We start from the raw sequence: 26,240 nt of genomic DNA on the forward strand, positions 1-26,240 counted from the left end.
CAATCATCTTAAAGAAGCAACTGGTGCTGCCTATCAATGTGGGGCGGTTTATAAAGTCATTTCCAAACAATCTAAACTCCATTATTCTATAGTGAGGAAGATAATTCACAAATGGAAAACACTGAAAGTAGTTGCCAATCTTCACAGGACTTGATTTCCCAGGAAATTAACCCCAAGATCAGATCAAAAAACCCAAGAGCTACCTTTCAAACTCTACATGCCTCCGCATGTTAAATGGTAATGTTTATGACAGCACAATTAGAAACCTGATTCAAATTCTGTGCTGGGACCTTAGGGGAGCTGAGCTGTGATGCAACGCTGTAAGTTCCCACATTCCTCCAGAATGATGCGAGAGACTGATGAAGTAATATAGAAAACCATTACTTCAAGTTATTGCTGCTAAAGGTGGTTTTATAAGCAACTGAATCGTGGGCTGTGCTTAGTTTTTCATACACTGCTTCTGCATTGTGGTCTAGTTTTTGTTACGTAATGACATGTTATAAAATCTTATGTGCTGTTGTTTTTAAGGTCGTATTTAAATAATATTAGAATCTGGTATGTCCTGATTGATAAAACCTTAGAATTAAAGAGGGTGTATTATTGCTAATGTCACAAAATAACCTAAATTACAACTACAAACAAATGTGTGGAAGTATGGGCATGTTACAGTATACAGGAATAATATGAGTACACCTGTATATGAGACAGGCTTTCAGTCACATAAACAAATGTAAGTATATATCTATCCTGCCACTGTACTTGGCTTCTTATGCTGGTTGAAAACATTACATCAGTATTTCCATACAAATAATTTTATATTCCTTATTGGATCTGAGCTTTATTGTCAAAACCAAACATTGTGGTTTGTGAAAGGACAGGAAAAGAATAAAAATCACTTGAAACAGCTCATTTATTAGATACACAAAAGAAGAAACCAGACCTGTACCACACAGAACTGCCTCTAAATCCCCCAAATTTCTTTTAAAAATATTACAAAACATCTATAAACATACACATTTGTAATAAATAAGATAAAAAATAATTATACTAGTGCATATAATGTAAGATTTACAGAATTTACGTCAGTATTTCATAGAAAAGGGAATGGATCCTTGGTAAACTGCAGTAATTGATAAAAATATCCATCTTGTCAGTTTGCGTGGAAGATTAATGACTGGAAGCCAGGCAGCGCTGGAGAAAAGGGGGTAGAGGCAATTTGTCCATATGTTTTAACCTTTTCTGTCCTAAATTCTGACGAATCGACAGTCCGCATAAAGCCATGAGGGATGGAGGATCTCCTGAGAACAAGCCAGAAACAACATAGTTTAGTATAAGGCTGTGTTTTATCTTAATATTTCTGCGTACAAAGACAAATAAATAAATGAGGCACTCACGTGTAGAACCATTCATGTAGCGCAGTCGAATGCAGGCTCCTCCTCTCACACTGCTCACTGTTGGGAACAGCTCCACATCTCGAGGGAGGTCCTTAAAAGCTACGCCAAGGAAGCTGCCATTGACAACAAAACCCAGAGTCCCGGCATCGGCATCCAGAACCAGCAGGACACGCTCAGGAATGAGGAGAGGTGTTTGTGCCATCTTTGCACTTGATGAAGAGGAGGACTGTGACTTTGAATCAGCTGCCATCTCAGAGTGACACCTCTTACTCCCATTTTCTGGGTAAAGCTTCAGAGTTTGCTCACCATGCCAGAGCTGATTGGTTTTGAGCTCCCATCCCCAGGACTGTGAATCTGCCCCCACCAGCACATTGTACCCTGAAGACTGCAGGGGACAGTCCTGCCTCGAAATGCCCACGACGGCATGAGTCCCTCTGTGTTCGGGCCTCCACACCACCTCCCAGACATGAAGTCCACTCTTCACTCCTATCTCCGCCCTCAGGCCATCGCTGCTAAGCTCAGCGGGTGAGCGGGTCGCTTCCTGTTTGCAGGGGGACAGCAGGAAGTGAAGAGAACGGTGGACTGTGCTCCAGTGTGAACGACTGTCTCCTGGGGAAACTGGAGGGGAGTTCAGCGTAACTGCAAGGCGAGAGGAGGTTGGGACGGCCAGTGGGAGGAATGCTGATGACGAAAAGGCTGTCCTGCTGCAAAACCAACGTGACAGACTCAGACCCATCAGTGCAAACGGCAGGGTCACTCCTATGTGTTGTCAGAGGAGAACTATGGAGAACAACAAAAAAACAAAATGCGACTTATTAAACCTTAGATATGCAGTCATTAGAGAAAGAAAGTTTGAAAAACGAATTGGACGCTTAATGCTTCCATAGAAATTAAGAGTGTAAGTAGCAGCCAGGTCCTGCTCATCAAATGTACTTAATTAACTGATCATCAGCAAGCATGAGCACTTCTATAAAAGCAAAAGGTTTTCAGTTTGCTGGTCTGGAGCATTCACAGTGTGGAGGTTAAAAATCCTCATTCAGACTCAGAAGGCAGGCAGGATTAAACAAACAATGAGCCTTAGTCCATGAAACAAAGTCCAAAAGGCAAGGCAAAGCAAAAAGTCAGTCCACATAAACATCACAAGCGAACAAAAATGACATCTAAAACAGGCAGAACCAAAGACTTGACAAGTACAGGATGACCCAAGAAAGGCGAACATTTCTCTGTTGTTGAAAATGTCAACTGCGAAAATAAAGCTGCCAGATAAATGGACAGAGGAGCAGAAGTCCAAAGCAGTTTGGCATGAAAATATACAAATAGTTCAAATGTGTCCTTAAGTACAGTCCTTGAGTATAGGACTAAGTGCAAAGGTGTCGTATATTTAGAACTCATAACATTACTCAGTGAGAAATGCCTCCGTCAACGGTGGGTCTATTTAATTTAAAAACCATGAAATATGTGGTAAAAGTAATTATCTCAGGCACACAGTGTTCTCAGTTTGCAGCAGGATAAAAGGAGGAGGTGGTTTGATATGAGAATATATATTCCAGAAAATGAACAAAGTTCTGAGCCCCTGGTTTTTAGCAATATTTTTGCTAACTAATCCTGAGTTTCAGTTACACAGCTGAGAAGATTGCCTAAGTTTATCTTACAACAGCGATGCATATATGTGTTAGAAAAAATTTAGTGCTTCTATCATGGATTTCTCTGTCTTAATCTACTTTCCTGGCAACTTTGTATAGTTTTTACAGGAATTGGAACATTGGTGTAGCAGGGGATACTAGGAAGCTCTATTTCAACATTATACACTTGGATTTTTTGTTGAAAATTATTTGATAATTATTTATGACAGTTACAGTTTTTATATTTAAATATCGTATTTAAACACGTTTAAATAGCTTAAAGCATATTTTTAGCAATAATGAAACAAATACAATGTTAAGGAACAGACAAGGGTGGCCAATTAAGCTAAAAAGAAAAGGGGGGGGGGGGGGGGGGGGGGTAGCATAAAAATTGTTGAAATTTTTTTTGTTAACTACATGAAATATAAAGGAAACAAATAGTTTTATAAATAAATACAGATTTGTTAAAGGTTAAGAAGGGTACTTCTCCGAACATGATACAAATGCTCTATAATAAAATTCACCAGAATTGAGGAGATCGGGTGTTAGATGCACAAACTTTTGGGGGAAGGATCCTCAGACCTCTTCATGATATCCTCCCAATAAAGCCAGACCTACTCCCGTGTATTTATTTAACGTCACCTGTTAAGGTGGAGCAGAATAAAGTGAACTAGAAGAATACAGTAGTTTAAAAAAAAAAAAAGACAGAAAGTCTCCATCGAGCTAAGCAAACAGTGTAGACAGGGACTTCTATCAGCCTTACCCGCTGGTGTGGCTCCTTCTCTGGTGCTCATGAGGAGATTTCCTTCACAAACCCTCCGCCTGGTTCCCTATCTGAGCTTATATGAGGCTCTTATCAAGCATCTCCTGCGTCTTATCGCCGCTCGGTAACGTAACCGCTCCGGTGTTTTGGTGATGCTTCTCGACTCGACCTCCGGAACGGGAACAGCACAGTCCTGTCACTGCAGTCTGACGCCTGCAGAGATGCAGTGACAAGGACGAGAGAGCCGTGTTTGTTGTTTATCTGCAGCCCTCATCACTTTCCGTCTTTATTTCTCCCTCCACTTCTTTTTTTTTTTTTTTTTATCGCGTCCGGTAGTGGATGTAAACATAAATGGCGAAACATAGGAAGAGAATCAGACTCGGACATTTAATCAACAAGAAGAGAAAAATAAAATAAAACCCGAAGCGGCTCATCGTTTGACAGAGCGCAGGCGCATCAGGGGACTGTGGGTCCTGAAGCCCTCTGTGCTGTCTTACAGACATGTGACGCACTAGAGCGCACTTTGGACAGAAGCTTCGAGCAAATAAAGATATATACTGATATATCTGCGTCCACAGACAACAGATTATAGATATATACTGCGTTTAGAGACAACACTTCTGACACTAAGATAGAATATTTATTTATCACAGGGCTATGAAACTCCTCTGTTACAGCAGTTAGATTAGCTACAGTACTTAAACTTAAATTAGCAGAATATTATGTAACTCATTAGAATACAATGCAATACTACATGTTTCATATTTAATTAAAGTTGGTGTGTGTGTCCGTGTGTAAGAATGAGTTGTGTGGTTATGTGGATGTGAATTATGTGGATACGTGGGACTCTATTCAGTCCAAACAGAGAGAACTAAATAAATAAGGGTGTAGGGTTAAAATAAATTGTTAACATGTGAGAACAGTTGATACCTCCATGGACAGATGTGTTGCTCTCAGGCTGTTGTGATATTTGATACCACAAGTTACTACATGTGAAAAATGTGAAAGATGTATCTGTGATTATCCGTGATCGATAACGGTTTGTTGAGTGATCAGCCGATCACAGAGCCGACTTTCCTGATCAGTTTATTCAGTCTGTTGGGTCTATCAGCTCTGACGCTGCTCCCCCAGCAGACCACAGTAAAGTACACCGCACTCACCACAACAGAGGAACAGAAAATCTCAGAAAACTCATATCAAAGATCTCAGCTTAATTATGAAATAGAGCCTGCTCATCCCCTTTGTCGGTCTTTCAGTTTAGCGTCTTTGGATCACCACCAATAAAATTTTGTGTTACTGATGTTTTTAATACTTGTTTTATGAATTTTTTTTTTTGTCAAATTAGAGATTTAGAGATTTAGAGATTAATAATATAAAATTTGCTGCAAGAAAGTGACCATTATTCCAGCAAATTGAAATAATAATGAATGAAGTATTCACATGCTCCCATTTGTTGGCCTTCCTAAGACCTTTAGAAATATGATCCTAGCTGTGAATCTCTGAATGCAACTCCCTGATGTATTTATAACCCTAAAACCCTGCAGACCATATTAACACAGTAATTCAATTCTCTCTTATTTATATAGTGCCAAATCACAACAGTCGCTTCAAGGTGCTTTATATTGTAAGGTAAAGGCCGTTCAGTATTCTGGAGAAAACCTCAACAATCAAACAACACCCTACCAGCACGCACTTTGTGATGGCAGGAAGGAAAAGCTCCCTTTTTGTCAAGGTAGCGCTGTGTGGTAGGCAGGAGTAGGACCCAAACCCAGGACTCATAACACAGAGGGATAAAGAAAAGATTTTATTTGCTGTAAAATTCAAACACTAAATACAAGGAAACAAAAACCTAAAACTGGAAACTAGGAATTACAAGGAATCCGAGAAGCACAGAGGAAACACAGCGATGTGGGACAACACAACAACAAGCAGAGGACGACAGAGGACATAAATACACAGAAGACAATTAGAGGATGGGAAACAGGAGGGATCACAGCTGGAAGTAATCAGACACAATGAGACACAGGGGAAGAAAAACTGAACACACTGAACAACAACACAGCTGTCCCCCAACACAGCTGTCCCAAACCATCAACACGGCAACACACTGAACACAGGATGGGAGACTGTCAAAATAAAAAAGGAAACACAGAGAGGGTGAAAAGGATGACGAACTGGGGAGAACACAGATGAGACCAAGACAACCAGAGCACAAAAGAGAACAGGCTAAATGAACAAGAACCTAAGAATTAGAAATACAAATGATTAAACTAGGAAGAACAAGGAAACTGAAACATGATTAAAACTAATTCAAAGAATATAAATTAAACCAGAAAACACACACACTGAGTCACAGACCCAGGACCGTGACACTATTAACAGAAAGAAACGTTCAGCAGAACCAGGCTCAGGGAAGCCCATCAGCTCATCGTGGGGCTTCCCTGAGCCTGGTTCTGCTCGAGGTTTCGAAGAAAGAGAAGATAAAAAGGGCAAGTAAAGCACAGGAAGATGGGACAAAACAAAGCCTGTTGCTTTTGTTTGAGCCTTTAGGAGTTGCCATCCTATCTTCTGTACTTAAACAACTAATCAGCATGGCCAGCAGTCTCATCTATAAGACAGTACTGAGGGCTTCTTTAACCCATAGATTACCAAAAATACCCAAAGGAGAGCAGGAGAGAGGCACATAGCTTTGTTTACCACAGGAAAGAAAATGGAAAAACAAAAACTGCTGAGCTTCATAAATGATAAATGATTTCAGGTTTTTGGAATGAAGATAAAGTAGATAAATCAGACTTCTCGCAGATTTCTCTAAATTCAGCTTTGAAACCTGTGGGAATGTCGATATATGAATTGAGAGAGAAAAATTAGCACAGATAACTCAGCGGAGTTCTGTTCGTAAACAGAACTCTGCTGTATATATATATATATATATATATATATATATATATATATATATATATATATATATATATATATATATATATATAATAAAATTATTTATGATATATATATATATATATCATAAATAATTTTATGTATTTCAATCTGAGTGTAAAAGTCTGATTTAATCTCCATCCTTCCATCACTTAACTACTTCAGGGTGGTGGTGGTGGGGCTGGAGCCCAGGTGTCACAGGGTGAGAGGTGGGTGACCTGGAGAGGTCACCAGTCTGTTGCAGGGCATTTAATCCACCTTAAACCTCATTTTTCCCACTATTTAGATCGGCCTGTAGAATAAATAAAAAACAACAGAGTTGAAATTTGTTCATTTTAGATTGCAGACATTTTGTGTTAATGTGTTAAAACGTTAAAGTAAAAACTGCAACTGCTACGGTAACCGTGACAGAGTTAGAAGTGGGAATAATGACTGCTAGAGTGAAATGGGGAATAATCAGCACACTGCTTACATTAACTAATGCAATTACCCAACTTACAGTTTCAGATTTTGTTGTTTGAGGTTTTTTTTGTTTATGTGTCTCACATGTGGCCTTCCTCTTGTAGAAAATAACTCCAATAATTGGAAACACCAAAGCCAGCAGCAGCCCTGCTGCACCAACAGCAATCTTATTCTTCCCTGCTTCAGTTATTGGCACTAAAAACACATTTATCACTGTGTTAGATATACACACTTATATAATATGTCTTATTTTAGAAGGATAACACCAATATGAGTTCTACTGATAAACTCTCCTCCAATCACTCTCTTACCCCAGTCATAAACCTTGGGCTCTGTGAGGCTGGCATGCTCCACCATGCAGCTGATTTTCTCTCCAGGTTTCGATGAAATCTCGATGTAGGAGTGAATCTGGTAGAGCCAGTTTCCGTTGGGTAGTTCATCAGTGGAAGTCACATTAGATGTTGCCTCCTTTCCGTCCTTCAGCCACGTCAGTTTGATTTGTTTGGGATAAAAGTTGTACGCGCTGCACATGAACAAGCCTGGATGTTTGCTATCTGCTGACTCAACTAACCTCAGCCTGACAATGGGCTTCACTGGAGGAAAGAACAGACAGAGCTATTTAATATAAAATGAAATATCATCAGTTAATACACTGATACTGGACTAATAACACTAAGTTTCTGTAATTATTTAGACTACAGTCAGACATGTGTAACAGTGGAACAGATGAAGAGTTTCAGGAGCTGCATTTTGCCGCGTATGTTGTCCTGATTCTAAAAAAAAACATTGCAGGTGTTTCGACGATGATACATGAATGCTTTTCACTAAGGAAATGATCTGAACACTTCTTTCAGCCCACTTGATGAACAGATTCCTGCAATCATTCCCTCATAAAGTTCTTAAAACGTTTTCAGAAAAGCTGCTCTAAAGCATCAAGTTGTTTCTAAAGAGACCCCAGAGTGAGCAGGCTGCTGAACCCTAAAACATCATTAGTTTCAGCTGTGCTCACCTGGTCTTGAAAGAATGTCCAACACGAGTGGGATGTTGGTTCTGCACTTCTCTTTGTTCTTTTTCTCATGTTCCAGGAAACCTTTGTTTTTATTGAGATTGTCTGCAATTTCTTTAGTTTTCTTTGTGTAGCCGACATATTTCCCCAAAGTGCTGTTGTACTGGCCCAGAAGCATCTTATTCAAGTAGACTTGCGCCAGATAAACAACATCATCTTTAGAAGTAAACAGGCAACGGATCACACCGTAACCAAAGTAAGCATCTGTAACACAAAGTCAACAATTAGCCAATATGGAAATGCTCATGTTTTTTTTATCTTCTCACACACAACAAAAGCACCAGTTTAAGGTTTGCTTGTATTTTTATTTCTCTAATGATATCATTGTTGTATTGTTGTAACACAAACAATACAGTTTATATATTAAAGTTACTTACCCGCTGTTGAAAATATCAAGAGCACATGTGGCAGTATCACAAAGTTGTGAGTGTGCATGGTGACGAACACGAAATCACGAATGAAAGTAGCAATCAATCTGATCTTCTCGCATAAGGAAGTGAATCTGCAGCTTGAGTAACAATAAACTTTTTAAAGAGTAGGCGTGGTGCTCTGTGTATGTATGTGGTGTGATTTATTTTCACCCTAACTGCTGGATTTGTGCAGACTGTAAAAACTTGTGTAAAATTTCACCTGAAGCTGGTTTAAACTGTTTTTGAAACCATACAGGAAGGCCGTAACACATCTGTTTGATATCCAAGCAGTGGTGCCTTCATCATGGAAAGAAAAAAGAAGGTTTTTGTAAGCGATAAAAGAAAGAACTGTGCTTGAGATGAATTAGTATTCAAAATTTGCTTCATTTCCCCGCTATGGCAATTTATTACAGTGCAAACAAGGAATTTAGTTCCAAAATCAGAACTCTAGCATATGGTGTTATGTATTTCAAGTTGGAGTAAATTCTTAGCAGTAACGCCCTCTTTCAGTTTAAAATAACCTGAAGAAAAATTACTGCTGCAGGTCTGATATTTGTATCTTAATATTGTGCAGCGAATTGTGTGTATTTGTAGTTTCATGCCTATAATAGATTGAGATATTAGTTTCTTTTAAGTCCTTTGGCAATAAAAGAATATAAAAAAAACCATTTTTTTGGAACTTATAAAACTCATCGGTTTTACATTAACCTGAATACCTGCAATATTGTCATTACTGACAGAAGTAAAAACGTCTTTTTATTTTTGCTTTATTCATAAGACTAAATATTTACCCCAGATTCCTGTTTAGGGTCTCTCCAGTGCTCCACGGTGCAGCTGTAAATGTCGCCCTCGCTCAGGCTAAACGTCAGAGTTGAGAACTGGTGGAAGGTTTGATCTTTATTGGGAACATACCGACTGAGCGACACCCTCTCAGACACTGGATGGCCGTTTTTGGTTTAGCTGAAATTGATGGAAGGTGGGTTGAAATGATTCACAAAGCCGATCAGGCTATTTTCAACCCCCAGCTCAACTTCTTCAGCAAGACAGAGGATGCTCTCAGGGGGTCTGTGGTGGGTTTAAAAACAACTAAGATCCATCATATCTTACCAGTTATGTTACATCAAAGATAAATGAAGTAAACAGCAGTAAAACTCATGTACCTTTTTCCTCCAGTGGATTTTTCTGTAATGTATAACACATTTGTTTTCTGTGTTCTCAGATCTCCAGATATTTGACTTGGGTTAATCATAAGATAGGTGGGCACTGTGTATACAACCCCGTGTCTTTTATAATCAACATTAAAAAAGCTCTTCAGCCTTGAATTTACTTAACTTATATCATTGTCAAAACAGGTCACTATTGCAACTGAGAATAAAAACTTAAATAATAAATATATAAATTTATGTCAATAGAAAATTAGACGAACAAGGTTGTTCTGTTTAACTCTCGGGTATTTGGTTGTCTAGAGAAACATCAAAAGACGCCCATTGAAAGGTGAAGTTTGAAGGAATGTCAGGAACTCATTCTTAGATTGATTATTATGACCACAGGGCGCTTCATGTGTGAGTGGCCATTGTCAGGAAATTCAACATTGTCCAATTCAAGGCCACACATTTAATCTCTGTCTGGTCAATGAAAATAACAGACTGATCACACCTTACTTCCTAGGTTCCTTCCTGTAACGGAGACATTCTGAATTTGTCAGTAATTACATAAACAGTTCTTGCATCATCAGCCAGAAATATGAGAAATTACACAAGGCTATGCGTAATACACCACATTCCTCGGTTTTTACCACAGTTTTAGTCCAAAACTTTCTAACTTCCTTGTAACACGTGTGATAAGAATGACTACACACAAGTAGCAGAAACCCAAAAAGCAGAAGTTGGTGTGTCAGGACCAAGGTGTTGCAATCACAGCTGCAGGGTTCGCAGGTCCCTGTGGATTTACTTTGGTAACGAAAGAAGTTACATCCAGTCCTTCTCACTAAAATGCACAAAATACTTTGAAACATCCTCATAAACATCTGCAAAGAAGATTTGAATCACTGTTTACCAAACTGCACTGTTTACCTCATAGTTTATGGCTTCTTCTTTTCTGCCTTTGCTGGCATGTTACGGAGTTTGTTTTAACAACAACAACACATTAAATGCTTTGACAAGTCTCTTTTTACTTCACTAAAACCACTTAGTGAAGGAATTTAAGTTGTTCGGGTTAAACCAGATTGGTTTTTAAAGAGTCTGATGATAAGCTAAAGCAAAAAAATTAACTGTGCCTACGTGAGTAATATCAATAAGAAGATTGGTACTCAAGGTTTCTTAGCAGAATATTACAAAGCATCACACTGCCTCTGCAGGCCCAGCTTCTTACCAAAAGGTGTCCTCGCAGCTACCTTACTGGCTCTGTCTGTCTGGTAATATTCTGGTTGTAAGGTTGTAAATATTTTTGCAACAGGACTCAGCTCTCTTACTGTGTTATTGAAGAGCATACAGTGAGATTTAATTCAACTAGATAAACGATAACTAGAAAAACTAACATCCGTTTAAATATAAGATTAGTTTTTAGTACTTGGATGATTCCTTTGCAGTCAGTAAAGGCCTGAAGTCTAGAATCAATAGACACCAAATGGATTTTCTTTCATTTGAGATGCTCATCCAGGCCTTTACTGTAGCTGTTCTCAGTATTGCTTGCTTGGGGGTCTCTCTGCCTTAAGTCTTGTCTTCAAAAACTAAAATTCTACTACAATTATACAGAATTTCCTGGAGGAACCCACCCGAGGGATTAATAGCTTTATCTAATCTAATCTAAAAAGCATGCTCTGTTGGGTTGAGATCAGATGACTGAATTGATGAAGCTGTTTTCCTGCAGTCTGAGAGCAATGGGCCTTTTGTTAAAATAATATGGTACTGTGAGGTCTGTAAATTTACACAATGTGTAACAAGCGGGAACCACTAGATGTCAGCAGATAGCTGTCAGTTCTGCTTTCTTATCCTAACTATAGTGGCCAATGTAGGACAAACATGTTTTAGTCAGGCAAGAGATCAAAAACACAAAATTTAGAATGCCCCCCACAACAGCTGCAGCTGACCAACGTATTTCCACTACTGTTTAAAAAAAAACAAAAAACAAATGCAATCAAGTAATGGTCAGTTAGATAGTTTTCAGTACTTTATGTTTTAATCCCAGAGTCACTTCAAAAACTCTGGCCACCTACCATCTGTAGTGAGTGTATTCAGATATGAAAGTGACTCTGGACCAGATTCACCCCAGAGCTTTTTTGCTATCTCTGAAAGGCTGTCAGTTCACTGTTTATCTCAGTTGTCAATGCCAGGTGAGAAGCATCCACCTGGCATTTACAGTTCAGTACAGAAACAACTTTAGTGAAGGTGACAAATGATCTTATGGCGCTCTGACAGTGGACTCATCTCTGTGCTCGTTCTGCTAGACCATAATATTCTATTACAGCGATTAGAGCATGCTGTAGGTATTACAGATAGTGCTGTGATAGTGTTGTATCATATCTAATGCACTCCAGTTTATTCATGTAAATGGAGAGTCTTCTTCACACACTGAGAGTAATTATGGAGTTCCACAGGTTTCCGTGCTGGGACCAATTGTCTTTACATTATACATGCTTCCCTTTAGGTAGCTCTATCAGAAGGCATAGCATACATTTTCACTGCTATGTGGATGACACCCAACTTTATCTATCCATGAAGCCAGGAAACACACACCAATTAGTTAAACTGCAGGAATATCTTAAAGACAAAAAGATCTGGATGACCTCTAATTTTCTGTTTCTAATTTCAGATAAAACCAAGGTTATTATACTCTGCCCTGAAAATCTTAGAAATATGGTATCTAACCAGATTCTTACACTTGATGGCATTACCTTGGCCTCCAGTTACACTGTGAGGAACCTTGGAGTCATTTTAGACCAGGAAATGTCCTTCAGTGCACGTATTAAAAAATATGTAGGACTGCTTTGTTCCATTTGCACAACATCTCTAAAATTAGAAATATCCTGTCTCAGAGTGATGCTGAAAAACTAGTTCATGCATTTATTACTTCTAGGCTGGACTACTGTAATCGTTATCCGGTTGTTCAGTGATGACGCGACGAATCCTACTTCCGGGTCTAAAGTAGTCTGCGTTTAATATGGCTTTTGTGTTGTTAACATGTTTAATGTTTTGTATTTTCTTCTATTTGATCTCAAAAAGCTCCTAAAACAGTCAGTGATCCCTGTTGACCTCCCTCGGCTTTTATTACCGCTAATCATTTATTTAAGCTCAGTTTTTAAAACCTTAGGATGTAACTACAGCCCAGCCCATGAATGACTAACCTCGTATTGAGGATGGATTATCTCAGTTGTTCTCCTGGCTGAAGTTTGGTCCTTTTACAGCATCCTGCCATGCGATTACATTTGTTCCTGACCACCGAGAACACTCACGTTAACTTTTATCGAGTGGGAAAAAAGTTAGCTTGTTTATATTATGCTAACATAGCTGTGTTGCTAGCGGTCACGTAGCACATCATTATATACCAGCTAGCCCAACTTCAGTAACCCTACAAACGTCACTGCTGTTTAGTTTTCTGTCTTCATTTATGCTGGAAGTGATAACAGAGCTGTACGTTTTAATTTGTTTCCAAAACCCCGCAGTCAGGACATGCTATATTGTATTTAGATAGAAGCTAGCGAGCTAACTCCCTGCTAACTTCTAACTCCGTTAAATGTCATAAATTCCGTTTTCATGGATGCCTGAATGTTAAACTCAATTGTTACACCTGGTAGAGCAGAACACTGATCATTTTATTAAAGATGAAAGACTTTAGACAGTTTTTCAACTCTCAGTAATGCCATAGTGATCGTTTGATATATGGACCTGCAGCGGAGTTTAGACCCAGACACGGCTAGTGACGTCAGACTGAACAACCGGATTATCAGGATACCCTAAAAACTCCCTGAAAAACCTTCTGTTAATCCAAAATGCTGCAGTACGAGAAAGAGAGAGCATATTTCTCCTGTATTGGCTTCCCTTCATTGGCTCCCTGTTAAATCCAGAATTTAATTCAAAATACTGCTCCTCACATACAAGGTCTTAAATAATCAGGCCCCATCTTATCTTAATGAACCCACATTTCACTCTCGGACTGCGGGCTTGCTTGTGGTTCCTAGAGTATTTAAAAGTAGAGTGTGAGGCAGAGCTTTTAGCTTTCAGGCCTCTGATATTTGGAATCAGTTTCCAATATCTCCAATATTTCCAATAGTTTGTATTCGGGAGACAGATACTATCTATGCTTTTAAGATTAGGTTTAAAACTTTCCTTGTTGCCAAGCATATAGTTAGGCCTGGATCCGGTGTAGACTGCTAGGGGGATTCCCATGATGCATTGAATTGATTGATTGACTGATTAATTAATGTCTTTTGTCCTGTCTTCCTCCCCTCACCCTGGTCGCAGCAGATGGCTGCCCCTTCCTGAGCCTGGTTCTGTTGGAGGTTTCTTCCTGACAAAAGGGAGTTCTTTCTTCCCACTATCCCCAAAAGTGCTTGCTCATAAGGGGTCATATGATTGTTGGGTTGTTCTCTGTATGTGTTATTGTATGGTTTAGCTTTTCATATAAAGCGCCTTGAGGTCACTGCTGTGTCTACTGTAAAAACTTCAGCCTCTGCTGTTGAGACGGACTACACCATGATGCTACTGCCACCATGCTTCACAAACACGAACATCTCTGATTGCTTTTGTGCAGCAACACATGTTCTGCACTGTTTGTCTTTACTGCGACGGGCCCGACTTACTAAACTAAAAAATGACCAGCAGATGGCAACAAAAATTAATATCATATGCATAGATTTAAGTTTTTAATGATTTTACTATTACCTACTGTGATTACCTTTAAAATTCTTAATTCATAACCTTTTTTAGTTAACGTTAACGTGATGACTTCACCACACAACTCAGTTTATCATATATTTTATATATTTAAAACTTATGAAGAAGGCATCATCAATACAATTATGTAGGGTAATATATTTTATTTTATAAATATACCACTTAATACAAAATGTAAAAATAGTGGTGAAAAAAACTTAGTATACCAGTTCTATTTTTCTTTTCCTTTTGAGTTTTTGTTTCATTTTTCCTTTGTAGTCCAGACCAAATTCAGCCCCCTGCTGGGATCAGGTTAATTTTGATATTTCACATCAAATAATCCTTATCCTGCCACATTGCTTTTGAACAACTGGGCCCTACGAACCCAACGGTATCCAGTTCACACTTGACAAAGAAAAGCATGAAATCTTTAAGTTAAAACAGCTGGAACAAGAAAATGAAGAACATATTGCACGATGCAGTTTCACATTAAGTCTATAAATAAATCAGCTTGTTAGAATAACTGAATGACTAGATTAATAAAATATATCTCTTTTATCCAAGCCCCAGATATATATTTTTAACATTTTCAGTAATATTAATAAAACATTTCACAATCAAGTAGACCTTCAAAACAGCAGTATCTCTGTCAACATGAACATTTACAGCCCACACTCTGAGAAATCTAAATAAATAAATTAAATCATTAGTTACATTGTTAATTTAGTTGTGATGTTTTATAAACAAAAGTCTTAAGTCATATGTTTTTTTTCCTTTTTTTGCTGAATATTTCTGAATTCTCCAGTCTAAATGCACAAATTATAAGTGTCTTCCCAGTTGGCAAACTCAAAATTGACTTTTTTCCATTTGCTGCCATCGTTTCTTAGATGATTCCACCTTCGGACAGTACCTCCAAACAGGTAGATTAACTTGTTGGCACCAATATCCGGCCTATACAATAATAACAAGAAGACAGAGTTAAAATGTATTGGTTTTAAATAACAATAATTTTGTGTTAATGTGTTAAAATTGCAGCTGCTACAAAGTGCGGTAGAGTTAGATGTGGAAATAATGACTGTTAGAGTGAACAGCTTGTTACCTACAGAGCAAGTAAAAGTTATTCCTTAAATGTACTTATATAATTGCTCAGGTTACAGATAGAGACATTAAGGAGGTCACGTTTGTCATGTTTCTCACTTGTAGTGTTCCGCTTGTAGAAAACAGCTCCACCGAGTACAAACACCAAACCCAGCAGCAGCCCTGCTACACCTATAGCAATCTTATTCTTCTCTGCCTCGGATGTTGGATCTGAAAACACATGTATCACTATATTACATTTCTAAACTGTGAATTTAATAAGTCTTATTTAATAACATCATAAACCAGGATGAGGTCCAAGAATAAGCTTCCTTTCACTGTCTTACCCCAGTCATAAAATTTGGGCTCCATGAGGCTGGCATGCTCCACCATGCAACTAATGTTCTCTCCAGGTTTGGGTATAATCTCCAGGTAGGAGTGAATCTGGTAGAGCCAGTTTCCGTTGGGTAGTTCATCAGTGGAAGTCACATTAGATGTTGCCTCCTTTCCGTCCCTCAGCCATGTCAGTTTGATTTGTTTGGGATAAAAGTTGTACGCGCTGCACATCAACATGCCTGGATGTTCACTTTCTGGTGACTCAGCTAACCTCAGCTTGACTGTGGGCTCAACTTGTGGAAAGAACAGACAGTCAGAACGATTTGGTATAAAATTAAATACCATCAATTAACACTGATTAGGCATTGCAGCAATAACACAGTTTCTGTAATGAGCCTTATATCCTTCTCTGGAGCTTCAGTTTTCCTGTAATCCTCTATTCCGATAGAAGATGGCGTGTTACCAGTCGGGCAAAAAGCAAAGCAAACCAATCAGATTTAAATGAAAAAAATTCACAAAGAAAGCACAACAAAGCACCCTCAAGTGCACTAAAGAGTAAACAGTTAAATATGTAGTATTAAAAATTAGGTCTCTGTCTTCTAAGCCCCTGTGAGTAAATTATTTGATAATTGACAAACATATTGATTTGCTCCTATTACAAAGACTTGGTTCCAGCAGATAGTTGAAATTAATCAAACCCCTGAGCAATACTAACTGTGAGAATCCTCAAAGCACAGACCAAAGAGGAGGAGTGGCAGCAATCTTCCACTAAAGCTTTGAATAGATCCAGATTTACAACTTCTTAGATTTCATTTGAAAGCAGAACTCTTAGCATTGTAAACTCTAATCGGAAAACTCAGTTTTATTTGCTGTTAACTATCATTCATATGGCCCTTACTCACAGTTCCTAGGTGAATTCTTAGACTTTCTAATTTAGTCCTCAGCTCTAATAAAATAATTATAGTAGGTCATTTTAATATCCATGTATATGCTGATAATGACCGTCTCAAAATTGCATTTAACCTGTTAGTAGACTCAATTCTCTCAAAATGTAAAAGACCCCACCCACCACATTAATCTGGATCGTGTGGGAAAGGTGGCATTAAACATTTAACAGTATTCCCAGTAAAACCCTCTGTTTGATTAAGCTTATAATTTGGGCTGGATCTTTTCACTCGGAACATTCCCTTATTTAATAAACTACGCTGCATCATTGCTTTCAGATCTTCAGGTTTATCTCTGGCTCTCTTCCACATTGTGTCTTTTGTCCTGGCTCTCTTCCCTCACCCCTGACTGTTCAGTGGTTGTCTGTTTTTTGGTATGTTTTTTCGAATTTTCGCTGATATTCCTCGCCATTCTGTCTCCTTGTTTCCTGGTCATGAATTCTGTTAGCTCTGTTGTTTCGACTAACTGTTTTATTTCGGGAACTGCTTTTTCTTTCGTGTCCTCTGAGCTGTTTACTTTCAGTCTAGGGTTTTCTCATTTCTCTAATTTGTCCATCCGTCTTCCTGCTCGTGACCAGGGTTAACAGAGGGACATCTTAATTCCTAAAATGCATCAAGAGGGCTGAAGAGCAGTAACTAAGCATGCAGGGTTGTTTCCTTTATGGAAGTGTTTTCACTTTCAACATTTAAAAGAGATGGCGCACAAATCAGGAGAGATTTTCATTCATCAGTAATTCATCAGTTTGGAGTGTATAAGGAAGTTGAACACAGGGAGGTAATGATAACTCCACACAAATCCACAGGTTGGGTTAAAACTAGGAACCTTCTTTCTGTGAGGCGACAGTGCAAAACACCGCAGCACTGTTAGTAATTTTCAAAAACTTACCAGTCACAGGATTCAGTCACTGATTCAGTCACCAGCAATCTTTTTCTCACGTACTTAAAAAACATTTTAGGGAAAGTCCCTGTAGAGCACCAAGCTGTTACCTAGTGCTTTATTGATATCACAGAAATAAGAAGTGTAACTATCAATGGCTGCTGGAATCTAAAATATCATTAGAGTTTCAGAGTTTTTCTATGCTCACCTGGTCTTGAAAGCACATCAAACACTAGCGGGACGTTGGTTCTGCACTTCTGTTCGTTCTTTTTTTCTTGTTCTAAGAAACGTTGGTTTTTGTTGAGTTCATCTGCAATTTCTTTCATTTTCTCTGTGTAGCCGACATATTTCCCCAAAGTGCTGTTGTACTGACCCTGAAGCACCTTATTAAAGTAGAGCTGTGCCAGATAAACAACATCATCTTTGGAAGTAAACAGGCAACGGACCACACCGTAACCAAAGTAAGCATCTGTAACACAAAGTCAACAATTAGCTGATGCTGAAATGCTCATGTGTGTTGTCTTCTCACACACAACGCAAGCGCCAGTTCGACAATCTTAAACGTTAGCTTGTGTTTACTAAATAACACAAATGAATCAAACGTCTTTTTTATTTTTACTGTAAGACCGATAAACAGCTATTATCTTGAAGTTACCTACCTGCTCTTGAAAATAAGAGGAACACACTTGTTAGCAGTAAAGTGCAGCGAATATGCATGGTGAAAAAATAGGAATCACGAATGAAAATAGGAAGAAGTCTGATCTTGTTGCAGAAGGAAGTGAATCGCCAGATTGAGCAACAGTATTGTTATGCAGGCTTTTAGTAGGCGTGGTGCTCTGTGGGACATGATTTACTTCTATTGTCAGATTTGTGCAGACAATAAAGCTTTTTTTAAACACAGACAAGCCGTAATTTTTATGTAATATCCACAGTTAACCCTGATTTGTTTGAATTACTAAACACAACCCAAAACAAGTATTTCTCAAGTCTGAAGTTACTAAAAAGATTTATATTTGATTTTATTAAACTTATTGGTTTTGCATTTATCTGAACACTAGCAGGCTAGCAGCTTATATCTATATCTATAGCATATCAGGAAATATGTTTTTATTTATTTGTAATAATACTGATTTTAATGGCCGATGTGTTTATTTAATGGGACATCAGAGCTTTACGGGTTTTGGAACCAAAGATAAAGAGCTGAAAGACAACAGTCATTTTTTTCAACAAAGATTTCTTTATTTTGCTGGTATAGAAAAGAAGATTAAATAACAATCAAAGTTACATAAACAATAAAGGTGGTGTTTGGTTACAGACAAAAATTAGCTTCATTGCCCAGCTACGGCAAACTATATTTATTGTGCATATAATGCAAACATATTAATCCAGTCTTCACTACTTGAGAAAACCTTGTTGCATTTTACTGCTGCCTCCTAGAGACTCTGTTTTAGCACATTTTATTTAAAATTCATAATAACAAGCTACTTCTCACTGCTTTTGTGTCTGAAGCACAGCCAGCAACTCCATATCTCTTACTTGGCAAACTTTTCTGCCCTTCCTGACACAACCCCCAAGGGATTTGTGTCTCATGCCAGGATCAAACCAGAGATCTTCTGCTTGTTAGAAGAATGTGCAAACCACTACACTGCAGAGCTACTACTGCAGAAAATGACTACATGTTAACTAAAAGTGCTGCAACACCCCAAGCAAACAGCAGCAATTTAAATAAGGAAATAAAAAGTCAAATGGCCTTTTGAATTTCCTGTGTGAATCTGAAACACTTCTCACAATAAAGACTGGATGTGATTAGTGGATACTGTTTCATTACAGTTAATTTTAAACCTTTGGACTGACCTAATTGTTGAATTGTTTATTGAATGAACCATGACTTTGTGCCCCAGTTTTGTTGTTTATTTGTGTGATTTTCATGTGTGGAATCTCTAAGATAGATATTGTTTTTTGTTTTCAAGTCCTTTTACAATTAAAAATGTTCCCGTTGCCACTCCCAGCAGGCCCAGAGTCAGGCCCACTGCACAGAAAACATCCAGTCCATGACTTTCATGGCTTTTCATTATTTCTGTTTCTGCAGAAGAAGAAAAAAAAGAACATAATTACTGACTACAGTAAACAAATCTTTTCATTTTATTTTTATTCATTAGGGCAAATATTTACCCCAGATTCTTGTTTGGGGTGTCTCCAGTGCCGAGTGCTCCACGGTGCAGCTGTAAATGTCGCCCTCGCTTGGAGTGAACACCAGAGTTGAGAACTGGTGGAAGGTTTGATCTTTATTGGGAAAATACCGACTGAGCAACACCCCCTCAGACACTGGATGACCATTTTTGGTCCAAGTAACATTGATGTCAGGTGGATAGAAGTAATTCACAAAGCAGATCAGGCTGTTTTCAACTCCCAGCTCGACTTCATCTGCAGGGTAAAGAATGCTTGCGGGGGGGTCTGTGGTAGGATCAAACACAATTAACATCATCAGATCTTATCAGCAATGTTACAACATGAAGTTAACACAAGAATAAAAATCCTTTACCTTTATCTTCAGGTGGATTTTTTTCCTCTACTGTCCAGTATGACAGAAGTGCTGGACATGCTCTCTTGGCTTTTTGTGCATTGTTATATACATTCAAATTCTGAAATGTTTCACTTGGGTTAAATATAAAATACCGGGGCACCGTGTATACAACTTCATGTCTTTCGAAATCTGTATACATAAGCTCCTCAGCATCAAATTCAAACTGTGCCTCAGTTCTCCCATCAACAAAGCAGGCCACGACATAGGTAATTTCATGTGAAACTGAGAAAAAAGACAAAAAAATGCAAACAAGAGAATAACAATAAATGTATTAGTATGAACAGAATAGAACAGAATAGCCCTTTATTTTCACTGTACATAAAATATAAAGAGTAAGACAGGAGTATTAAATAACAAACTAAAGGAAAATAAAGGAAACATGTAACACATTTCATAACATCAAATCATGTGTTTCCAGAGTGTCCGGCTTGTAATGCAGGTTAACGCATGAATGAACCCAGGTGGAAGCACAATCCTAACCTCATGCAGTGCAGTTAATGATCTAATATAATACTACACAGAAAAATAGGACTGCATCACGAAGAGCAGTGATGAAATACATGACAGTGAAGCTGGGGTGTTATTGTTAACCTCACAGTAGTATTAGTGAACAAGAAAATTCAAGTTACCAGATGACTTGAGAAGGAGACAAATTGAGAAAATTCAAACATACATTGAATAGTATGAGTTTATAGTAAAGGAGTAAATTAGAAATTCATCCTTACTTTGAGAGAAGACGCAGAAGCTGTTGAGCAGCAGGATAACGAGAGCAGAGCGCCTCATGTGTGAGCTGCAGGTGGCCATCATTGGAAATTCCCCCACTGGTCCAAACTGAACAAAATGCAAACTACGATCTCTTTCAGGGTCAGTTAACAATAAAGCCCAGCTACACCTTCTTAACACATGACCACTGATGGTAATGCAGCAGTCTAACCGGTTGAACAGGCGAGATACCTCAGAGAGATCGTTTGCCAGTAGCTACATAACTTTCGTGCATTCACCGTCATACAGAAAAGTTGCCTCCGAAATTCACATGATGTTATGAAAGTTTTTACACCATCTTTTTGGCTTTACCGCAGTTCTGCTCCACATTTCAATACTTTCCGGCTTCCTTATCCTGCTGTTGAAGCTCATTCTGAGGTTTTTGTTCTAAGATGGGTCACATGTTTAGTTTCCTCAAAAAAGAGGAACCGTCAAAAAAAAGAAAACAAAACTGCACTATAAGCTGAAGACCTTGCTTATAAACACACACACACATGCGCGCACACACATATGGGTATAAAATCCTTTCCCTCTTGTAGTTTAGAGAGAAAAATCTGTGTCTCCTATACTCCTAAATTGTGGTTCTCATTTAATAATAATGAAACGATGATGGTTTTATCCACGTTAAGCCACAGAAATCTGTACGTTTGAATTTTTTAAGTATACAGAAGTAGTAAAAACCCTGAAAGCAGAAGTGGTGTATAATGAATGAAGTGAGTGTCCACAGTTGCAGGGTTCACAGGTCCCTGTGGATTTCTCATGTTCTCACTAAAATGCCCTGTGTACTTTCAGACACACTGTAGGCATTTCCATTTTTCTTAAATATTTCCAAAGGAGATCTGTAGTGAACTTTCCTTTCACTGCAGTGTTACGTCATGGTTTCTGGCTGCTTCTTCTCTGCCTTTGTCGGTTTTTTGTTGACTTTGATGGAACAGCTGATCCAGTGATTACTGACAAACCTGACTGCAATTAGCCTAAAGTCTGTTCCTTTTTTAAAAAAGTTTACTTCCTTGAAAACATTTCCAAGCAACAGCAGAGTTACGTTTTTAAGTTTAACCAGCTTACAGTGTTTTATAGTGAATAGTAATAAGTTAAAGCAAAAGAAATTCTTATTGGAGCTCTTCATTGAATTTTTTTCTTTATTTTTGGACTTGCTGTTTCAGAACAAAGACATCAAACAAATCATTCCCGAACTATATTTTCGGTGTGGCAGGGTGTGTCATCCTGGACAGAATTCACTGCCAACAGCGAATGTTATTGACTGACAGTAAATGCTCTGCATCAATGTTTAATCTACATTAAGGATCAAAGTAACATCCACATGACTGGTTTTCTGGCTGAATATTACATTGTATCACTGCCCCTGTTGGCTAGTCTTCCTACTATAACGTATCAAGTTTTTACAATAAGGAAATTTGTATTTATGTATGAATTATTTGTATATTTTCTAACTGGGGACAGCTTGTTTTATTTGCAAAAAGCACATTATTTTTCACTCAGCAGCCTTTTTATAAGGTATAACTTACTAGTATCACATCGCCTTCAGAGCTGCTTTAATGTTTGATGGCACAGATGCCTCAGAGAATTTCCTGATCCACCACATACCAAAGGTTCTCTTTTGGATTGACATCTATTCACTTGGAGGCCATTTGAGGACAGTGAACTAAATTTTGTGTTCAAGAAAACAGTTTGAGATGATCTCAGCTTTGTGACATGGTGTGTTATCCTGGTGGAAGCAGCCAGCAGAAGGTACACCATGGTTATACTGTTGGAAAAATATCACAAGCATTGTTACACCACCAGCAGGCTGAACTGTTGATACAAGGTAGGGTGGATCCAGGCTTTCATGTTTTTTACACCACGTTCTGACTCTACCATCTGAATTTTGCAGCAGAAATCAACTCATCAGACCAGGCTGCAGTTTTCAAATCTTCTATTGTCCACTTTTGAGCCTGTAAGAACTGTTCCTGTTCTTAACTGACAGGTGTGGTACTCGGTGTGGGCTTCTGCTGCTGCAGTGCTTTTTGTTTTGCAAACCTCGGTTGTATCGAGTGGTTATTTTAGTTACTGAGGCCTTCCTATGAGCCCAAAGCCATTCTGTTCTCAACCTCTAACATCTACAAAACATTTAAACCCAAAGAACTGGCGCTGATTGGATATTTTCTCTTTTTCAGACCATCCTCTGTAAAACCCCAGAGACAGTTGGAAAAATCTCAGTACATCAATAGTTTTTGAAGTACTCAAGTTGGTTAAATCACCTGTCTCCCTTTTGATTTAACCATGTTTACATGCCTAAGTGCATTAAGATGCTGCCATGTGATTAGTGATTATTATGCCCTTACTGCCCATTTCCTGTTTTCACCCCGCAGTGCTTTACAGCTGCCATTTTCGACATGTGCTGAAGGTTTACCTGCATTAACTGATTTTTGGCCACTTGAGGGCGGTAGAGTAAGGTAAAAAAAACAAAACATCATATTACATTCACTTTTTAAATTCTTCTTTCCAAAGTGAAGCAGACAGGAAACAGTACACAGCTGTTTGCTGGTGGAAGCTCAGCTGATGTGATTCAGAGTTTGGATCAAGTTTACAGTGTGAGGAGAAAATGTGGATGATGTGAGTCTCTGTGCCTCTGTGAAAAGCTCAGACGGCAGTTTAAGGACAAGCAAGTCGACCACAACGTTTTACATAATCAGAACCAAAATCTCAGTGAAATCCAAAAGGCTGCTCCGACTCAAAGTGTGTCATCGGGGTATAAAACCTGCAGAAAAAAGAAAAAGAGATTTATTATAGTCTGGTAGATGTTTCCACATCTGTTTCAAAGTGATGGAAAAATAACTGTTAAATATAAACATCTACCTCGGTTGTTGACACCATGACCCGCCCTGCAGAAAGGTTCAACGTTTTTATCATTAAATCTTATCACAAGTATTGTTTTATGTTTATTAGAAAGAATCTCTCACCACTGGATTTCTTCTTGTAGTAAATGAGCCCAGCAACTGAAAACACCAAACCCAGCAGCAGCCCTGCTGCACCAACAGCAATCTTATCTCTCCCTGAGTCAGGCGATGGTTCTGAAAACACATTTATCAGCAGCAGCAGATTACATCTACATATTTTAGACTGATATATATCAAATATATGAATCATGAGTCAATCAGATGACAATACTTTTACTTTATTAATAACTCTAAAGTGCATTAGACTACAATGTGTTGTACATTCATGCAGTATTTTATTAATCTTCCTCATGTGGATGGCCAGTTTAGAAGTACCAGCTGACCTAGAGTAACATGCTTGTCTTTGGACTTGAAGAGGAAGCTGGAGTAACTAGAGGAAGCCCACACACGCACAGGGAGAAACTGCATACAGAAAGGCCTGGCCAACCAGGAGTTTCAAACCAGGAACCTGCTTGCTGTGAGGTGACAGTGTTAACCACATCACTGCTATGTCGCTAAATCCTCTCGGCCGTTTTTAATGTGTGGCAAAATCAGCCTTCTACTCTGTGAATTCCTCGTTGATGTTTTCTCATAAAATGTCAAATTGAATACATGCTGAAAAATGTTGATTGTATAGATCCAAGAATAACGCAAAGTCACATTTGAATGATTATCAATTTGACTTGACTGAAAATACCGGTAGAAAAATGTATTTAAATCATTTGGAGTAAATGTAAGTGGAATTTACTTATTATTAAGTAAATTTGCTTTAAGATAACATGTCCAAAATAGCATGAAACACCTTTTATAACATCTCTTGTCTTAAGCTGACAAGTTTCTTGTTTTACGCAAACAAAAAGCAGAAAATTTGCATTTGGTTCAGTTGTATTTAGTATCAGCTAACTATATTTTATGTTTAAGCTCTCACTGAGTTGATTTAGATGTGCAAACCTGTAAAATGAAGTAACTAATGAAATACTGTGTAATTTTCAAATCTAAAGCTCAGATACAGGTGGCATTAAATACTCTCTTACCCCAGTCATATATCAGGGGCTTCATGAGGCTTGCATGCTCCACCATGCATGAGATTTTTTCCTCAGGTGTGGGTGTATACTCCAAGAAGGAATGGATCTGGTAGAGCCAGTTTCCATTTGGCAGCTCCTCAGTGGAAGTCACATCAGTTGTTGTCTGCTTTCCGTCTCTGAGCCACGTTAGTTTGATTTGTTTTGGGTAAAAGTTGTACGCGCTGCAGACGAGCATGCTTGGATGTCTGCTGTCTGCTGCATCCACAGACCTCAGCCAAACGTAGGGCTCGACTAGAGGAAACATACAAGTCATTAAAACAAAACTTGACTTTCTTTGTAGACAGAAAGAAAGAGAGACAGTTTTGAGATAATTGCTGTGATGTTTTGTGAAAATTACCTGAATTCTGGAGCTCATCATAAATCAGTGGGACATTTCTTTTGCAAAGGTTTGATTTCCATACCTCATGTTTCATAAAGCCCTGGTCACCGTTGAGCTTATCTGCAACTTTTATTCCGTTCTTTGTGTAACCGACTACTTTCCCCACACTGCTGTTGTATTGGCCTTCTAGCACCTTATTAAAGTAAAACTGCTCCACGTACATGGCATCGTGGCCGTCAGGGGAAGTAAACTGGCAATGAGCCACATAATATCCAAAGAGAGCGCCTGAAAAATGTTTTCCAACAAACAGTAGTTAATATGGCTAGTTAAATGTATATCCTATCATCACACATCACATGCTACAGCTAAACAGATAGCTGCTAAGTAGCTATTTGAGTCTGTTGTATCACTTTGATCAGCAGTATAAATAAAAAGTCTAACTTACCTTCTGTGGAAAAGACGAGCAAAAGCACAAAGAAAGGAAGAAAACTGTGAGTATGAGACATGCTGTCTGGTAAATAAGAGTAGAGTGACTGAATCATCACACCTAGACAGCAGTGGTTAAAGTTGGCACTGAGTTGTAAAAATCAGGAAGTTGAGTTCCTGAAATGTATTGTTTTGATTTCAGTGCTCATAATGTCAGTGGGTCTCATATTCCCTCCTCAGTTATTTTGCATAAAGATTACCGATGGGGAAAAAGAAGTAAAAAATACATTTGGTTAAAAATCCGGAAGTAATGGTGCCACTTCAGTCAAATGGAGAACTCAGGATTTATATCTTTTCTAAGTGTAATTTATAA

General features: G+C 38.4%; 5 protein-coding genes across 5 annotated transcripts; all 5 read right to left on the reverse strand.

Moving 5' to 3' along the window:
* Positions 1 to 902: 902 nt before the first annotated feature.
* LOC146659069 (SPRY domain-containing SOCS box protein 1) lies at positions 903 to 4,377 on the reverse strand. Its single transcript, XM_085421824.1, has 3 exons — positions 3,780 to 4,377; positions 1,395 to 2,174; positions 903 to 1,298 (listed from the first exon to the last, which is right to left on the reverse strand). The coding sequence occupies exons 2-3, from the start codon at positions 2,128 to 2,130 to the stop codon at positions 1,168 to 1,170; spliced, it is 867 nt and encodes a 288-aa protein (XP_085277950.1). The 5' UTR covers positions 2,131 to 2,174; positions 3,780 to 4,377; the 3' UTR covers positions 903 to 1,167.
* Positions 4,378 to 7,077: 2,700 nt separating this feature from the next.
* On the reverse strand, positions 7,078 to 8,676 carry LOC146659070 (class II histocompatibility antigen, B-L beta chain-like). The gene is made up of 5 exons (XM_085424182.1): positions 8,619 to 8,676; positions 8,185 to 8,445; positions 7,487 to 7,768; positions 7,260 to 7,370; positions 7,078 to 7,148 (listed from the first exon to the last, which is right to left on the reverse strand). Exons 1-5 carry the CDS (start codon positions 8,674 to 8,676, stop codon positions 7,078 to 7,080), a joined length of 783 nt encoding a protein of 260 aa, XP_085280308.1.
* Positions 8,677 to 14,684: 6,008 nt separating this feature from the next.
* On the reverse strand, positions 14,685 to 18,515 carry LOC146659071 (H-2 class II histocompatibility antigen, E-S beta chain-like). The gene is made up of 5 exons (XM_085422913.1): positions 18,415 to 18,515; positions 17,964 to 18,224; positions 15,946 to 16,227; positions 15,719 to 15,829; positions 14,685 to 15,472 (listed from the first exon to the last, which is right to left on the reverse strand). Exons 1-5 carry the CDS (start codon positions 18,470 to 18,472, stop codon positions 15,447 to 15,449), a joined length of 738 nt encoding a protein of 245 aa, XP_085279039.1. The 5' UTR covers positions 18,473 to 18,515; the 3' UTR covers positions 14,685 to 15,446.
* A 473-nt stretch (positions 18,516 to 18,988) lies between these two features.
* LOC146659072 (H-2 class II histocompatibility antigen, A-U alpha chain-like) lies at positions 18,989 to 21,420 on the reverse strand. Its single transcript, XM_085422910.1, has 4 exons — positions 21,065 to 21,420; positions 20,298 to 20,561; positions 19,928 to 20,209; positions 18,989 to 19,838 (listed from the first exon to the last, which is right to left on the reverse strand). The coding sequence occupies exons 1-4, from the start codon at positions 21,144 to 21,146 to the stop codon at positions 19,696 to 19,698; spliced, it is 771 nt and encodes a 256-aa protein (XP_085279036.1). The 5' UTR covers positions 21,147 to 21,420; the 3' UTR covers positions 18,989 to 19,695.
* Positions 21,421 to 22,177: 757 nt separating this feature from the next.
* LOC146659073 (rano class II histocompatibility antigen, A beta chain-like) lies at positions 22,178 to 26,024 on the reverse strand. Its single transcript, XM_085422912.1, has 6 exons — positions 25,887 to 26,024; positions 25,460 to 25,726; positions 25,072 to 25,353; positions 24,062 to 24,172; positions 23,958 to 23,983; positions 22,178 to 23,859 (listed from the first exon to the last, which is right to left on the reverse strand). The coding sequence occupies exons 1-6, from the start codon at positions 25,981 to 25,983 to the stop codon at positions 23,833 to 23,835; spliced, it is 810 nt and encodes a 269-aa protein (XP_085279038.1). The 5' UTR covers positions 25,984 to 26,024; the 3' UTR covers positions 22,178 to 23,832.
* Between the last annotated feature and the right edge of the window lie 216 nt (positions 26,025 to 26,240).

Source organism: Rhamphochromis longiceps, linkage group LG11 (genome assembly GCF_057381845.1).
Source record: "Rhamphochromis longiceps isolate RC_006_pf linkage group LG11, R_longiceps_female_GT1.1, whole genome shotgun sequence".
NCBI classification, from domain to species: Eukaryota; Metazoa; Chordata; class Actinopteri; order Cichliformes; family Cichlidae; genus Rhamphochromis; species Rhamphochromis longiceps.